Below are 17649 nucleotides of genomic sequence, written 5' to 3'. Positions count from 1 at the left end.
TTGACCTGCTGTTCAAAGGCCTTAAGGGTTCTAAGATTGACCCCTGTGGAACACCACACGAGACCAATACTAATTTGATAAGGTACCATTGATACAAGGTTATTTTACCCATTAGTTTCAAATGTATGACAAATTGTATGTTTACTGAAAATTGGTAATTTACAAGTGACAATTACAGAGTATAAATACTTGTTCCAAAATGATGTAGTTACGTAGAATCAGTTAGAGTCAGCCATTTGACTGTCTTTCAGGTGACATCATAAGGCAACATGCATTCACCATGGACATGTCCACTCATTTGAAAGTGTATGTATGTTATTATTGTGAAAAAGTGGTTAAAACTAGGGATGCCAGCGATTATTCGATTATTCGTTACAGTCTCCATAATCGAATATTATTTTTAAAAATCGATTTTATTTATATATTTTTTTATTATTATTTACGTTTTTTTTTTTTTTTCTGGCTTAGTTTCAACCAAAATATAGACTAATGCTAATAATAGTAATAGTATTAACAATTGTAAATGGCCATTGGTCACACCACCAGTTTGTTTTACTGTAAACTTGGAGGAAGCCTGCGTGCAGAGCAGACTGCTGCTGCAGCACGCTACACACCGCCCCCGCCCCCACCCTCCCTCACACGTGCGACTAAAGATGAACAAAGCGGAAGGTAAAAAGAGTTCCTCCTCGTGGAACTACTTCGAACTTATAAGTACAAAGGAAGTGAAATGCAAGCTCTGCGAAAAGACGTTGGTCTATCATAGCTCAACCTCAGCAATGCGTTCGCATTTGACAGCCTACAGCCTGTATTAATAATAGCATTGCAATAAATAAATTGCTATAATAATATTTATTGCAATGCTGCTATCATTAACACAAGCCGTAGCCTGTATTTAATAATGGCAGCATTGCAACAAATACATTGTGCGCGCATAGCGCATCTCCAAATAAAGGCAATGGCAGGCACTTTAGAAAATAACAAAAAATAAACCAACATCATGTTGATGTTGGTTTATTTGTCGCTTATTTTGTTTGTACTGTTAAACATGTTCCAGTAAAGAAAACAACGGAATTCCTTTTGTCTGAGTTTTTTTTTTTAATTTTTTTTTTTTTTTTAATATATATTTTTTTGGTTTGTCCCGCGGGGGGGGGGGGTCGATTAATCGATTATTATTCGCCAGGGCTGCCGAATAATCGATTTTGATCATGGTCAGTTTCTGGCAACCCTAGTTAAAACAATATAGACACACGTTTCAAATATTTAATTATTTTGTATTTCTCTTTGGCGCCAGATGTTATTTGTATGTCGTCATATTCAATGAAATAAAAAAAGATTTGTGGATATACTAATGTGTCAGGCAATAAGATTTGTATGGAATTCTATGATAATTATAGATTTATTTATAATACATTGAATCAAAGGTGCATTGGTATTTACGATGCATTGACATACTTTTGATCATAATTAATCTACAAAAATGAGGATAAAAAACATTTTGTCTTAAAAACTGGAGCTCTCCTTGAAACTAACCTAACATACGCAAGATAAATGCAACTTAAAGCAAAACAGCAGGAGTTATTTCCCCTCCCCCCCTCACATCAGGGTGGTGCCGGTGACACCCAAGGCTAACAGCATGCTCCACAGGGTTGCAGCGGTTGCAGTGGCCCCACTAAAGGTCTTGTCGTGGGCATAGGTGATGATGTGCAGGGCTCCGCTGTAGGCCTCCTCGCAGGTCGGCTGGATCTGATCCTGGGGAAGCTCAAAGCCAAACGTCCCGTTATCTCTCAGCTCAAAGGTGTAGGTTAAGGGGATCCCCTGCATCCGGGCCCAGTCTCTGGAGGAACCAGAGTTGGCGTCTGTAGAAAGAGGGTACACTGCTGTTTTTCTGCTAGCACGGCAACAAAGTCAAATACATCTGTGACCAGCTGTGATGTGTGGACTTACACAACACATCCGGTGAGGTTCCTACGGTGTAGTGCATCCCGTGCACGCTCCGAATGGCATCCGCTGCACCCCTACCTACCTTCATCTGAAGAAACACATTAGCTTTTATTATACAGTCATTTAAAGTATCTGTATTAGCTCTGTGTGCTTTACCTTTTCTTCAGTTTAAGAAAGAAAACTGAAATGAGTTGTCTCAAAATGACCCATAATGACTGCAAAGACATGCAAAACAACAAAAATGAGCACTAAGAAAGGTTAAACATCTCAAAATACATGCAAAACGACTAAAAGGATATGTAAAATAAAAAAAAGCCTAACAATTACTTGAAGTTGCAAAAATGACAAAGGATCTTCCCAAAATGACCACTAGGAGGTGCAAACACATAACTAATCGCACAAAACAACCACAAAATGACCACATCTCAAGCACCAAAAAATAGACTCAAAACGACCCTTACATTTGTGTGTCTTGTTCCTATGTAGACAGGGTGGGTAACCTCTCACATGTCTGCGCCCAGGAGCCCATTATCTCACAGTCCCTTCATGTGCATCAGTCTTAATGACAAGAATCAACGCTCCTTCCTCATGTCTGGGTGCTGGGGTGTTAGCGTCTTTCCAAATGAACAGGAAACAGGGCTCAGCTGTCTCCGAACTGTGTGTTCATGCTTGTGAAGCTATCTTTAACAACCACTGTGGTGGGGAAGGGTGAAACACCTTTGCACCCAGACAGTGAAATACTGTAAGTGTGACAATGATATGGGGAGTGGAAAAGTGATCCAGCAGAATACCATCTGTATGTGTCTTCTTTTAATTCAATTTGATCTGGAGGTTCACTTGCGCAAAAATAATCTCGTGAAACATTTTAGCCCCATTTAAACAAAAAAATATCCAGGCAACATTTTTAATTAGTTCCGAAACTAGAAACACAGGAGAAAACAGATTTATTGTCTCAATTGCCTCTCGGGCTTCTGTACCAATCCATATCTACAATTTTAGAGTCTCTATGTTCATAAACAAGTTCCGCTTCAGGGTTATAAACATGAGATTAATAATTGAAAACCTTGTCACATTATCCCTGACATGCGGATATAAGAGATTTTGAATCCTGATTAGCATGCTAAAATAAATGCTGCCGTTTGTTTCCTTCCGCCAGAGACGAAAGGACATAATCCTGTTTTGCATAATTCGGTCTGAATTGTGGCCACAGTAGGTTTTTGTTACCTGGATCCACCTCCCATCTATAAGCAAGCAGCCATTTGTTCTCCATTATCAATAGAGCTGTAACAGATTGCCTCATTTCCTGTGTATTTGTGACATGCATGAGCCCAGTTTCTATGGCAATATGCCTTATTCTCTTGATTAATGTAGTGATAATCAGCCACAAAATATGCACATACACTTTTCTTAAATCCTGAATTGTTATGTGATGTTATGTTGAGTATATATTGTGTATGTTCATAATCAGCCATGTGTAAATCATGCATCATTGTGTGTGTCGATGTAAATACCAGCTCATCGTAGTTGCTGGCGATGAAGTTGGGGTGTCCGAATGGAACCAGGAGCAGCTGGCCGTAGGAGTGGATGGTGAGGAAACACAGGAAGTCTTCTCTCCGGTTTCCTACGAAATAAGTGACGGCCTGGGCCTCGGGCTCGGACACAGGTTTGATCCCGCAGAAGGTGTTGTCGCAGCAGTCGAAGGAAACCCCGAGCGCTGTGGAGGCAGCCAAAGAAATTGAATTATCTAGTGGTGAGCAAGTTTTATATTTAACGGTTCAGTGTGTAAGATTTAGTAGCTTTTGATAGGAAAAGTATTTTTTGTGATACGTCTGTGGCAGTAGCCGCAGAGGGGAGGATAGGTGAATGTATTTGTTAAAGTTGGTTTGATTACACCATTCATCCTGCTACACATCAAAATAAATACCATTTCCATCGCAACATGTCGTTTTTAGGAGGCAAAACTGGGGCTTTGGAATTTGAAAGATTATATTCACTTATGACAAGTAGTGCATCTACATTTTTAGGAGGCAAACCCAAACCTGGGGCTTTGGAATTTGAAAAGATTGTTTCACTGCTTGTCCACTTATGACAAGCAGTGCATCAGTTGCATTGTGGTAATTGTAGGATGCCAGCATTGTGGCGCTCTACAACGCTCTTTAATACCCCTCTAAAACAAATTGTTCAGTGATTAGACATCTTCAGTAACATCTATGTGTGATACCCACTTACCCATGATTATCAGAGCAATACATAGAGCATAATGGCTGTCTAAATGAGCAGGTGGAGAAGCAAAACAACACTCACTGCCCCAGTTGGCGTTAAAGTTGCGGTTGAGGTCTGTGCCGTAACAGGTGCAGTTTAAAGGTCCCGGTGACCTGTTCTTCCTCCACAGTCGAGTCTACGGGTCAAAAAGGGTTCACTCGGTTACGGAGGTTCGGAGGTTCTATTAAGAAATGAACAGGGCACTTGTACATATTTCCATACTGCCTGGGATTGCTGTTTGATATCATTTTCCATTCATCTTATATTGAAAACGAGATGATTTGGTACTCGTGTTGAGCACCATGAATCAATTTATTCACTCATTGAATTGTAGCTCACTGTAACTTAACTGCCTCTGCTTTAATAGGACTATCATTCTCTCATATCCTGCTCTTCTGTGGCTCGAGAGCTTGAGGCTTAACCCAGAAAGGTAATTTGATAAAAATCCATCAAACTCAAGCACTGACTGTGTTGTCCTTCCAGGAGTGGATGTATCCGTCTATGTTGAGCACGGGGGGTGACAAAGAAGTCCATATTCGTCATCATCACTTGCATCTTTGGGTCTGTTTTGTATGCTTGAAGGATCTGATTTGTGAAAAACACAAGTGCCAGATTAATATATTGGAAGATATGTCGAACAAAATCATTTTCACTTAAAGGAAAATTATGTTTTTTTTAAATTACCTCTCTGACAAAGTACTGACAGAAGGCCAGGGCGATCCGTTCTCTGGCGTGTATACCACAGTCCATCCAGATAGCTTTCTTTTTCTCCCCCGTATTAACGCCGATCTGGAACACAAATTCATATCACTGTAAAACATTTCATGTCAGTTCAACTTGCAAATGAAAGTTCACCTGCTGCCTTGAAAAAGCAAATCAGGTCAACTTGAAGACAATCTTTGTTTCAACTCATTAATGCAAGTAAATATAATAATAATATAATAATAATAATAATATATAAAATAACTCGTCTACAAAGACAGGTAAAGTAAGGCAGCTCACAACAAGAAGAGAAGGACAAGATACTACACTCAAAGTGCGAACACAGCACAACAGGACAAAAGATCTCAACACGTGCAGAGTTGGGAGTAGGAGAAGTTGAGTCAGAGAGAGCGCCGAGAAACTGCACGGCTGCAGCTTAAAATGCTCCCGTCTCCTCAGGTGGAGGACCGGACACCTGTTCAATCACGCGCAGCCACACAAACACAGAAGGAGGAAGAAATATCTGCACACAATACACATAACGACCCAGGGTCGTAACAATTATTATAACTCACACTTTCAAGTTCTGCATTTATATAACTCATCATTTCAAGTTAAGAAGATTGTAATAATACATTTATTTCAACTTAGATCTATTAATTATATTGACTTCTAATTGCAAGTTTACATAAACTAAGAATAATTCTTGTTTGTTCAGATATATAATATTTATTTCAAAAGAATATGTTATACATCAACTTGAACAAGGCATTTGACCTCAGCCATGCCTTCACAACAAGATTATCCATAACCATGTTGGACATTGTTTCAAATCAAAACGTTTAAGTGTTTACACATTGGTTCAATAGTTTCCAAACAGTTTAAGAAAACCGACTGAATATGAAAAAGAGGGTTCATTGTGAAATGGTAACCAGATATAGCTTCTTATTTGGCTACTGTTGAACACAAACACACACAAAACAACAATACACCCCAGTATCCTTATGGTATTTGCTCATTTTTGATCTGTGTCAGAAATCAATGGTAAAAGTGGCAACAGAAAACCTTTTTGCTTCAACATCTCATTCTGTAGAAAATGACATCATCAGCCTTCAGAGTGTTTTCCCATAAGCCCAATACATTTGTGTCTGGGAAATGATGGCTCAATTATGCGTCACAACATTTTTTTACCTTGAGCAAGCTAATAGTCCTCTTCTCATAGGTCTGTCCATATTCCACTATAGTCACAACTTCAGGGTAATTCTTCGCAGCCTGAACCATCCAGTCTGTGATCTGTAGGGTGGAATACACACAACACACATTAGATTCTGTGTGTAGTGGTCTGTCAAAATAAAAAGTGTAAGAGCGAGAATCTGCTTTCTCACCTCTGGCATTGGATGGTATTTGTAGTAGTCATACTCCACCCTGTTGCACATCCAAATACATGAGACACAGAGGAACAAGAAGACATAACATGTGCTAATCAACCATTTCGGAGTCTTCAAAAGTAAGGCTTGTTGCATTCGCCTTCTTTAAGTCAGTATTGGACCCAAGATGTGACTCACCTCTCCACTGTGGCTGCTCCCACCACTGAAAGCAGCACCACAAGGCTCAGACCCACCGAGAAAAGCATTGCCACTTTTTGAACGTAAACTCCTTGTTTGCAACTGTTGCCGACACTGACCAGCCTTTATATAAGACACGCATCAGATAAAGATAAACACCTTTCCCTCGACTGTGGACTACTTCCGCTATCACTGTGTTGGTTAATTGTCACGATCTTGATGTTTTTAGTTTTGTATGTCTTGTTATGGGTGTTGTTTTGTGGTTCTGTTCTCCCTGTCTCTTCCTGTGTTTTTCCTCCTGTGTCTGATTGTCTAATTGTGTTCACCTGTTGCCCTTGTGTTTCTACCTCCCCTGCCCAGGTGTTTCTTGTCCCTTGATTACCCCTCTCTGTATTTAGTCTTGTCTTTTCCTGTGTTTTCTCGTCGGTTCATTGTTTGTTTCTCCTGTCTCCCTCCATGTTGGTCACGGTCAGTTTTGTGTGTTTTACCTTGTACAATCTATGTTTTATGGATTCATGCCATGTTTTTGTTTTTCAGCTTTTTAATAAAGCTCGCTTTTGTTTATAGACCTTTACTTTTTTTGTAGTCTGCTTTTGGGTCCTACCTTTTCTGCAATCCGTAACAGTGATCTTAACAGAATGAACCGACCAATTATGGACCCAGCGGATTATGATTTTGATTTGCTCTCCCTGGATTACTCCCTTCGATGTCTTTATGCTGAGTGGAGTAGAACCTCGGCTAAAAGGGACAAAGAGGCTGTCCTCAAAAAGGCACAAAGGGAGGTGGACAACGTGCCATGGTTGAGAAGCTCGTTGCCTGAATTGCTCAGAGTTTTCTCACGTAGCCCGGAGTGCCAGTCTCCATTTTCTGACCCTCTTTTGGGATCCCGCCTGGCGTTTGGAGGTCCACGGAGCCTCTAAAAGACACCTAAAAAAAACGCAAGGTCAGGAAGCCAGCTCGTACTCAGGTACCGACCCCAGCAGCCATGGTTCCGGCTCCAGAACCGGTCCACACAGCCATGGATCCGTGCACCAGTACCGGCCCACACAGCCATGCTTCCGTGCTCCATTACCTGGCTCACACAGTCAGGGTCCAGGCTTCTGTTCCGTGCCCAGCAGCCATGGTCCCTGCTCCAGTACCGGCCCACACAGCCGTGGTTCCGGCTCCAGAACCGGCCCCAGCAGCCATGGTTCCGGCTTCAGTACCGGCCCCAGTAGCCATGGTCCCGACTCCAGTTTCGGCTCCAGTACTGGCTCTCTGGCCGACGCCAGCTCCCCGTGTCCTGTCGGTGTACCGGCCGACTCCAGCCCAGCTGCTGTGAAATTCTGTGCAAAGCCCAACAGTCTTTCTGACATAGAAGGCATTGCACTCGATGGAGATTACTTACTTGGACGTAATGAAATTTGAATGAAATATTAAATGTGCTGCCACTATGGCAAGGTCAATGGACAATGGGCCGCTGGGCACAGACATGCTAAAGGCCCCATTATTTCTCTGACAGAAGAGACAAGACTCTCAGTTTTAATAGCCTATTTTTGTTGTTGTATTGTTGCATCACATATCTATGAGATTTTACGTTATTTTCTTTGTTTACTTCGCCTTTTTTAGTCAGTTTGCGGTCGTTTTCTTCATCTCTTTGTAGTCATTTTGAGTCTCTTTCTGGTTGGTACATGTCTATTCGAGTGACCTTTTGTAGGTAAACGCCAGGAGGGTCCCTAACTTCAGGGCCCCTGCCTGTTCAGTAATCCATTCATGGTTGACAGACGTGGTAGTTTTTAGAACAGTTTCATCTGACCAGTAGATGTCAGTACAACGCTGACTTGAGATCAAAGATAATCAGAGTAAAATATGTGTAGAGGAAGAGTGCTTGCAAAGATCTTTGCACTCATTAAAATATAAAAACAAAATACTGCAATATCGTCTGTCAGAGGGATTCAATATTCAGAAGTGAATCTGGTCAAAAATACTTTGTGTCACCTGCTTAACTTGAATATTCCTTAAAAAAAAGCCAGACTTTTAAGATCTTAAAGTTGAATCCCTTTGAGATTAGTTAGTGTAGGAGAGCAGCTTTCTCCTTATTCAGCTTTCTTAGTCTGGCTGCTGGTTATACCATGAATTTAAAACACTTGCAACTCTTTGTTCCCACTTCTTTGCTGACATGCTCATTTTGTCTGTTCACAAGCTGCTCATAAGACACAGAGACAAGACCTGTCTCAGTTTCGGAGCTGTGTGCACAAACCCAGTGTGTGTCCCAGACAGAATCAAAGCTCACATCATGGGCTGTTTCTTCGTAATGAAGGATGAAAGCACTAATGCTTTTAGACGAGGAAGGCAGGTCGCTCTGTTGCACTCAGACACACGCTTAAAATGTGTCTGTGTGTGCACGCAAAACCTCGCTCATAGCATCTTAAAGTTTGGATTGGGGAACACGCACCGCCGAGATAACATATTTTTCCAGGGCTTTACGGCTGAATTCAGACATTATTTGCTACGTTTTATGATCACTTCCACAGTTGATTTCTGTTTTATTTTACAGGGTGTAGTTAATTGAGTGCTTGGGGTGAGGAAAAGCTGTCAACATCTGGACGGACTGGAAAGCAGAGGGTATAGCACACTTTTGGGGCATGCATTTCTCAGGGTCCTTAGGGTTATTATGGGTCGGGTTTAAGTTAAGTTTCTGTTGCTGATGACAAATATTGACCTGCTGTTCAAAGGCCTTAAGGGTTCTAAGATTGACCCCTGTGGAACACCACACGAGACCAATACTAATTTGATAAGGTACCATTGATACAAGGTTATTTTACCCATTAGTTTCAAATGTATGACAAATTGTATGTTTACTGAAAATTGGTAATTTACAAGTGACAATTACAGAGTATAAATACTTGTTCCAAAATGATGTAGTTGTAGAATCAGTTAGAGTCAGCCATTTGACTGTCTTTCAGGTGACATCATAAGGCAACGTGCATTCACCATGGACATGTCCACTCATTTGAAAGTGTATGTATGTTATTATTGTGAAAAAGTGGTTAAAACTAGGGATGCCAGCGATTATTCGATTAATCGTTACAGTCTCCATAATCGAATATTATTTTTAAAAATCGATTTTATTTATATATTTTTTTATTATTATTTACGTTTTATTTATTTTTTTCTGGCTTAGTTTCAACCAAAATATAGACTAATGCTAATAATAGTAATAGTATTAACAATTGTAAATGGCCATTGGTCACACCACCAGTTTGTTTTACTGTAAACTTGGAGGAAGCCTGCGTGCAGAGCAGACAGCTGCTGCAGCACGCTACACACCGCCCCCGCCCCCACCCTCCCTCACACGTGCGACTAAAGATGAACAAAGCGGCAGGTAAAAAGAGTTCCTCCTCGTGGAACTACTTCGAACTTATAAGTACAAAGGAAGTGAAATGCAAGCTCTGCGAAAAGACGTTGGTCTATCATAGCTCAACCTCAGCAATGCGTTCGCATTTGACAGCCTACAGCCTGTATTAATAATAGCATTGCAATAAATAAATTGCTATAATAATGTTTATTGCAATGCTGCTATCATTAACACAAGCCGTAGCCTGTATTTAATAATGGCAGCATTGCAACAAATACATTGTGCGCGCATAGCGCATCTCCAAATAAAGGCAATGGCAGGCACTTTAGAAAATAACAAAAAATAAACCAACATCATGTTGATGTTGGTTTATTTGTCGCTTATTTTGTTTGTACTGTTAAACATGTTCCAGTAAAGAAAACAACGGAATTCCTTTTGTCTGAGTTATTTTTTTTTTATTTTTTTTTTTTTTTAATATTTTTTTTTTTGGTTTGTCCCGCGGGGGGGGGTCGATTAATCGATTATTATTCGCCAGGGCTGCCGAATAATCGATTTTGATCATGGTCAGTTTCTGGCAACCCTAGTTAAAACAATATAGACACACGTTTCAAATATTTAATTATTTTGTATTTCTCTTTGGCGCCAGATGTTATTTGTATGTCGTCATATTCAATGAAATAAAAAAAGATTTGTGGATATACTAATGTGTCAGGCAATAAGATTTGTATGGAATTCTATGATAATTATAGATTTATTTATAATACATTGAATCAAAGGTGCATTGGTATTTACGATGCATTGACATACTTTTGATCATAATTAATCTACAAAAATGAGGATAAAAAACATTTTGTCTTAAAAACTGGAGCTCTCCTTGAAACTAACCTAACATACGCAAGATAAATGCAACTTAAAGCAAAACAGCAGGAGTTATTTCCCCTCCCCCCCTCACATCAGGGTGGTGCCGGTGACACCCAAGGCTAACAGCATGCTCCACAGGGTTGCAGCGGTTGCAGTGGCCCCACTAAAGGTCTTGTCGTGGGCGTAGGTGATGATGTGCAGGGCTCCGCTGTAGGCCTCCTCGCAGGTCGGCTGGATCTGATCCTGGGGAAGCTCAAAGCCAAACGTCCCGTTATCTCTCAGCTCAAAGGTGTAGGTTAAGGGGATCCCCTGCATCCGGGCCCAGTCTCTGGAGGAACCAGAGTTGGCGTCTGTAGAAAGAGGGTACACTGCTGTTTTTCTGCTAGCACGGCAACAAAGTCAAATACATCTGTGACCAGCTGCGATGTGTGGACTTACACAACACATCCGGTGAGGTTCCTACGGTGTAGTGCTTCCCGTGCACGCTCCGAATGGCATCCGCTGCACCCCTACCTACCTTCATCTGAAGAAACACATTAGCTTTTATTATACAGTCATTTAAAGTATCTGTATTAGCTCTGTGTGCTTTACCTTTTCTTCAGTTTAAGAAAGAAAACTGAAATGAGTTGTCTCAAAATGACCCATAATGACTGCAAAGACATGCAAAACAACAAAAAATGAGCACTAAGAAAGGTTAAACATCTCAAAATACATGCAAAACGACTAAAAGGATATGTAAAATAAAAAAAAGCCTAACAATTACTTGAAGTTGCAAAAATGACAAAGGATCTTCCCAAAATGACCACTAGGAGGTGCAAACACATAACTAATCGCACAAAACAACCACAAAATGACCACATCTCAAGCACCAAAAAATAGACTCAAAACGACCCTTACATTTGTGTGTCTTGTTCCTATGTAGACAGGGTGGGTAACCTCTCACATGTCTGCGCCCAGGAGCCCATTATCTCACAGTCCCTTCATGTGCATCAGTCTTAATGACAAGAATCAACGCTCCTTCCTCATGTCTGGGTGCTGGGGTGTTAGCGTCTTTCCAAATGAACAGGAAACAGGGCTCAGCTGTCTCCGAACTGTGTGTTCATGCTTGTGAAGCTATCTTTAACAACCACTGTGGTGGGGAAGGGTGAAACACCTTTGCACCCAGACAGTGAAATACTGTAAGTGTGACAATGATATGGGGAGTGGAAAAGTGATCCAGCAGAATACCATCTGTATGTGTCTTCTTTTAATTCAATTTTATCTGGAGGTTCACTTGCGCAAAAATAATCTCGTGAAACATTTTAGCCCCATTTAAACAAAAAAATATCCAGGCAACATTTTTAATTAGTTCCTAAACTAGAAACACAGGAGAAAACAGATTTATTGTCTCAATTGCCTCTCGGGCTTCTGTACCAATCCATATCTACAATTTTAGAGTCTCTATGTTCATAAACAAGTTCCGCTTCAGGGTTATAAACATGAGATTAATAATTGAAAACCTTGTCACATTATCCCTGACATGCGGATATAAGAGATTTTGAATCCTGACTAGCATGCTAAAATAAATGCTGCCGTTTGTTTCCTTCCGCCAGAGACGAAAGGACATAATCCTGTTTTGCATAATTCGGTCTGAATTGTGGCCACAGTAGGTTTTTGTTACCTGGATCCACCTCCCATCTATAAGCAAGCAGCCATTTGTTCTCCATTATCAATAGAGCTGTAACAGATTGCCTCTTTTCCTGTGTATTTGTGACATGCATGAGCCCAGTTTCTATGGCAATATGCCTTATTCTCTTGATTAATGTAGTGATAATCAGCCACAAAATATGCACATACACTTTTCTTAAATCCTGAATTGTTATGTGATGTTATGTTGAGTATATATTGTGTATGCTCATAATCAGCCATGTGTAAATCATGCATCATTGTGTGTGTCGATGTAAATACCAGCTCATCGTAGTTGCTGGCGATGAAGTTGGGGTGTCCGAATGGAACCAGGAGCAGCTGGCCGTAGGAGTGGATGGTGAGGAAACACAGGAAGTCTTCTCTCCGGTTTCCTACGAAATAAGTGACGGCCTGGGCCTCGGGCTCGGACACAGGTTTGATCCCGCAGAAGGTGTTGTCGCAGCAGTCGAAGGAAACCCCGAGCGCTGTGGAGGCAGCCAAAGAAATTGAATTATCTAGTGGTGAGCACGTTTTATATTTAACGGTTCAGTGTGTAAGATTTAGTAGCTTTTGATAGGAAAAGTATTTGTTGTGATACGTCAAAAGAAATACCCTTTCCATGGCAACATAATTGAAAATGCAGATTCGTATGTCGTAGGCTAAACTTGGGCTTTGGATTTTGAAAGATTATTAAGGGTATTCACTTATGACAAGCAGTGCATCAGTTGCATTGTGGTAATTGTAGGATGCCAGCATTGTGGCGCTCTACAACGCTCTTTAATACCCCTCTAAAACAAATTGTTCAGTGATTAGACATCTTCAGTAACATCTATGTGTGATACCCACTTACCCATGATTATCAGAGCAATACATAGAGCATAATGGCTGTCTAAATGAGCAGGTGGGGAAGCAAAACAACACTCACTGCCCCAGTTGGCGTTAAAGTTGCGGTTGAGGTCTGTGCCGTAACAGGTGCAGTTTAAAGGTCCCGGTGACCTGTTCTTCCTCCACAGTCGAGTCTACGGGTCAAAAAGGGTTCACTCGGTTACATCGGTTGGTTCCGGAGGTTCTATTAAGAAATGAACAGGGCACTTGTACATATTTCCATACTGCCTGGGATTGCTGTTTGATATCATTTTCCATTCATCTTATATGGAAAACGAGATGATTTGGTACTCGTGTTGAGCACCATGAATCAATTTATTCACTGATTGAATTGTAGCTCACTGTAACTTAACTGCCTCTGCTTTAATAGGACTATCATTCTCTCATATCCTGCTCTTCTGTGGCTCGAGAGCTTGAGGCTTAACCCAGAAAGGTAATTTGATAAAAATCCATCAAACTCAAGCACTGACTGTGTTGTCCTTCCAGGAGTGGATGTATCCGTCTATGTTGAGCACGGGGGTGACAAAGAAGTCCATATTTGTCATCATCACTTGCATCTTTGGGTCTGTTTTGTATGCTTGAAGGATCTGATTTGTGAAAAACACAAGTGCCAGATTAATATATTGGAAGATATGTCGAACAAAATCATTTTCACTTAAAGGAAAATTATGTTTTTTTTTAAATTACCTCTCTGACAAAGTACTGACAGAAGGCCGGGGCGATCCATTCTCTGGCGTGTATACCACAGTCCATCCAGATAGCTTTCTTTTTCTCCCCCGTATTAACGCCGATCTGGAACACAAATTCATATCACTGTAAAACATTTCATGTCAGTTCAACTTGCAAATGAAAGTTCTCCTGCTGCCTTGAAAAAGCAAATCAGGTCAACTTGAAGACAATCTTTGTTTCAACTCATTAATGCAAGTAAATACCGTTGACATGACTTAAAGATTCTAGTTGTGTTAACATTGTTTTTTAAGTTGTCTAAGTTGATTTAACTTTACACTCAGAGTTGAAACAGATACCAATCTTACATTATCAGTGCAAATAAAACCTTATTTACCTAGTCAAATAAACTCACATTTCAGTATTATTATAACTCACACTTTCAAGTTCTGCATTTATATAACTCATCATTTCAAGTTAAGAAGATTGTAATAATACATTTATTTCAACTTAGATCTATTAGTTATATTGACTTCTAATTGCAAGTTTACATAAATAAAGAATAATTCTTGCAGCGCATTTGTTCAGATATATAATATTTATTTCAAAAGAATATGTTATACATCAACTTGAACAAGGCATTTGACCTCAGCCATGCCTTCACAACAAGATTATCCATAACATGTTGGACATTGTTTCAAATCAAAACGTTTAAGTGTTTACACATTGGTTCAATAGTTTCCAAACAGTTTTAGAAAACCGACTGAATATGAAAAAGAGGGTTCATTGTGAAATGGTAACCAGATATAGCTTCTTATTTGGCTACTGTTGAACACAAACACACACAAAACAACAATACACCCCAGTATCCTTATGGTATTTGCTCATTTTTGATCTGTGTCAGAAATCAATGGTAAAAGTGGCAACAGAAAACCTTTTTGCTTCAACATCTCATTCTGTAGAAAATGACATCATCAGCCTTCAGAGTGTTTTCCCATAAGCCCAATACATTTGTGTCTGGGAAATGATGGCTCAATTATGCGTCACAACATTTTTTTACCTTGAGCAAGCTAATAGTCCTCTTCTCATAGGTTTGTCCATATTCCATTATAGTCACAATTTCAGGGTAATTCTTCGCAGCCTGAACCATCCAGTCTGTGATCTGTAGGGTGGAATACACACAACACACATTAGATTCTGTGTGTAGTGGTCTGTCAAAATAAAAAGTGTAAGAGCGAGAATCTGCTTTCTCACCTCTGGCATTGGATGGTATTTGTAGTAGTCATACTCCACCCTGTTGCACATCCAAATACATGAGACACAGAGGAACAAGAAGACATAACATGTGCTAATCAACCATTTCGGAGTCTTCAAAAGTAAGGCTTGTTGCATTCGCCTTCTTTAAGTCAGTATTGGACCCAAGATGTGACTCACCTCTCCACTGTGGCTGCTCCCACCACTGAAAGCAGCACCACAAGGCTCAGACCCACCGAGAAAAGCATTGCCACTTTTTGAAAGTAAACTCCTTGTTTGCAACTGTTGCCGACACTGACCAGCCTTTATATAAGACACGCATCAGATAAAGATACACCTTTGCCTCGACTGTGGACTACTTCCGCTATCACTGTGTTGGTTAATGATTCATCTTAAGAGCTGCAGCTGATTCAGAACATGAAGGGGGCGTTTATTAATCTTAGTAGTTGTGGTTAGTCATTGTTTGGTATTGATCATGGTCAGATGGTTTACAAGTTGTTAAAAACACATGCAAATACTGATCCCACTTTTAGTAACAACTTTCTTTCTCTTGGCGGGATTATCTGTTCCAGTATGACCTTTTGTTTTCTCAACTGCTCCCTTTTCATCGCATCCCCTCCAGCTTTCCTCAGCGTGTTGGGATTTCTCATTTGTTATATTTGGCTGTAGCAGTGTATCAGTTTTCTGGTTCTTTTATCCCGGGTTTTTAAATATTTTTTTTCTATCTAGAGTTTTGGGCAATGTTAGAATCCATTCCTTAGAAGACTCACCCAGAACCACAGTCTGGTACAGTCTTTTATTATTTAAAATGCCACCTGCACCCTTGTCTTATAGTAATAATACCATCATGTTCAGGCACACAGGAGAATATGTCTGACAATATGAATATAAGAGGGAGAAGATAAGATAAGGCACATTTTGTAAAGAAGGCGTGAACGGAAAAAACAATGAGGCTTTATTAAGGAAAGAGAGCAAAGGTCCACACAGATCGTGATAAATGCAGGTGCAACACATGTTCCTCTGTTTAAATAATAAATGACTTCTTCCTTCTGTCTGTCTGTACCTGCGTACTCTCATGTTCCGAATAACCCAGCTTCCCCCAGATTTCTTGTTTCTGTCTATATCTACGCCGGGATCCTGAGTCGTGGCTGATCTTGTTGCTGTGGTCCTGTATCCTGCATCCTGCATCCTGTGTCCTGGATCCTCTATCCTGAGTCCTGGACTTGGAGTCGTGGCTGAACCAGTCACTGCGGTCCTGCCTGACTCATCATACTGCTTCCCTGATGGCTCCCACAGGACTGTTGACATCCTCGTGGATTCATCTTCTTATTACAGACACATGCATTTCCAAACATCTGGTCTACCTACGCTGTAAAATGTATTATCTCTTCAATTTACACACGGCATCTATTGCACGTCTGTCCGTCCTGGGAGAGGGATCCCTCCTCTGTTGCTCTCCCTGAGGTTTCTCCCATTTTTCCCTTTAAAACTGTGGGATTTCTCTGGAAGTTTTTCCTTGTATGATGTGAGGGTCTAAGGACAGAGGGTGTCGTATTTTCATACTGATATTCTGTACACACTGTGAAGTCCACTGAGACAAATGTAACATTTGTGATATTGGGCTATATAAATAAACATTGATTGATTGGTTGATTGATTGATAAAGGCATGTTGATACACCATCAATAAAAGGCTGTCCTGTTTTATGTGTGGTTAAATAGGGACTTTACATAACGTACGTAACAAACACACACACACACACATATATAAACCCAAACAATGTTCATTTACTGCAATTTTTAGTAGCCGTTTTCTGTTTATCTGTTTATCATTTATGGCCCGATTCCTTATTACCTGAATCATTTATTGTAGCTAGTTCAATTATTATTGGATATCATTTATCATCATTATATAAGACCATGAACTGGACATGGTGTCATTGCGTTATCTTATTTTCCATTCCCAGGCTGGTAAGCTTTCACATATCAGTAAATGTGGCCCACTAATAGGTTATTTGGCATTTAAACGAAACTACATTCAGGTCTTTATAATATACCGGAGGCAGAAAACATGTTTTATTCATCAGTGAGGCGGAAATGTAGCTATGCTCAGGTGGACGGCACGACATTATAGGCTCAATCTAATCAGATTTTTTTTAGAATACCAAGGTATAATGGTATCCTTGCTGTGTCCTTCTGAAGAGTCCTTATTGTGGTCTTTGAATCCTGTGTTTGCTTTATTTCGGTTTGAATTCCCTCCCAAGATCACCTGTGAGGCAGCCTTTATGTCTCGTTCCAATGCTCTTTTAATGGGTTTTCCAGCTGTGGTTGCGATTATTGCTCAAGTACAATTCTTAAGCTGATTGTGGTCTATAGCTGTTACCTGATACCTCCCGAGTAACAATTCTACCCAGGAAACATTGAATAGCCCCCCTTTCCTGTAATGCAGCCAAAATGTTGCAGAAATGGCCTTTCTTTCCCCACTTTTCTTTGTACTTGTGTTTACTTTCCT

General features: G+C 40.4%; 2 protein-coding genes across 4 annotated transcripts in view; both read right to left on the bottom strand.

Annotated features, from left to right (window-relative positions):
• Positions 1-1250: 1250 nt before the first annotated feature.
• On the bottom strand, positions 1251-6604 carry LOC117546745 (carboxypeptidase O-like). The gene is given in 10 exon segments (XM_034217106.1): positions 1251-1856; positions 1945-2029; positions 3453-3655; positions 4246-4339; positions 4671-4718; positions 4720-4788; positions 4888-4992; positions 6097-6198; positions 6291-6330; positions 6471-6604. Coding segments are annotated over 10 exon segments (1077 nt in total). The 5' UTR covers positions 6539-6604; the 3' UTR covers positions 1251-1593.
• A 3808-nt stretch (positions 6605-10412) lies between these two features.
• LOC117546699 (carboxypeptidase O-like) overlaps positions 10413-17649 on the bottom strand; it is a 44170-nt gene continuing 36933 nt past the window's right edge. For 2 of the 3 annotated variants that reach the window (XM_034217025.1, XM_034217026.1), the window contains 8 exons: positions 15139-15178; positions 14945-15046; positions 13906-14010; positions 13689-13805; positions 13259-13352; positions 12616-12818; positions 11107-11191; positions 10413-11018 (listed from right to left, as the gene is read on the bottom strand). In XM_034217025.1, the coding sequence (XP_034072916.1) occupies positions 10756-11018; positions 11107-11191; positions 12616-12818; positions 13259-13352; positions 13689-13805; positions 13906-14010; positions 14945-15046; positions 15139-15147 (978 nt within the window). In that variant the 5' untranslated portion in view covers positions 15148-15178 and the 3' untranslated portion in view covers positions 10413-10755. Of the gene's footprint in view, positions 11019-11106; positions 11192-12615; positions 12819-13258; positions 13353-13688; positions 13806-13905; positions 14011-14944; positions 15047-15138; positions 15179-15318; positions 15514-17649 lie in introns of those variants that run through there. The other variant, XM_034217024.1, reaches the window with a different exon arrangement.

Source organism: Gymnodraco acuticeps, unplaced genomic scaffold (assembly GCF_902827175.1).
Source record: "Gymnodraco acuticeps unplaced genomic scaffold, fGymAcu1.1, whole genome shotgun sequence".
NCBI lineage: Eukaryota > Metazoa > Chordata > Actinopteri > Perciformes > Bathydraconidae > Gymnodraco > Gymnodraco acuticeps.
Note: the sequence above shows the minus strand (reverse complement) of the source record. Positions and strands in the feature narration are given on the sequence as shown.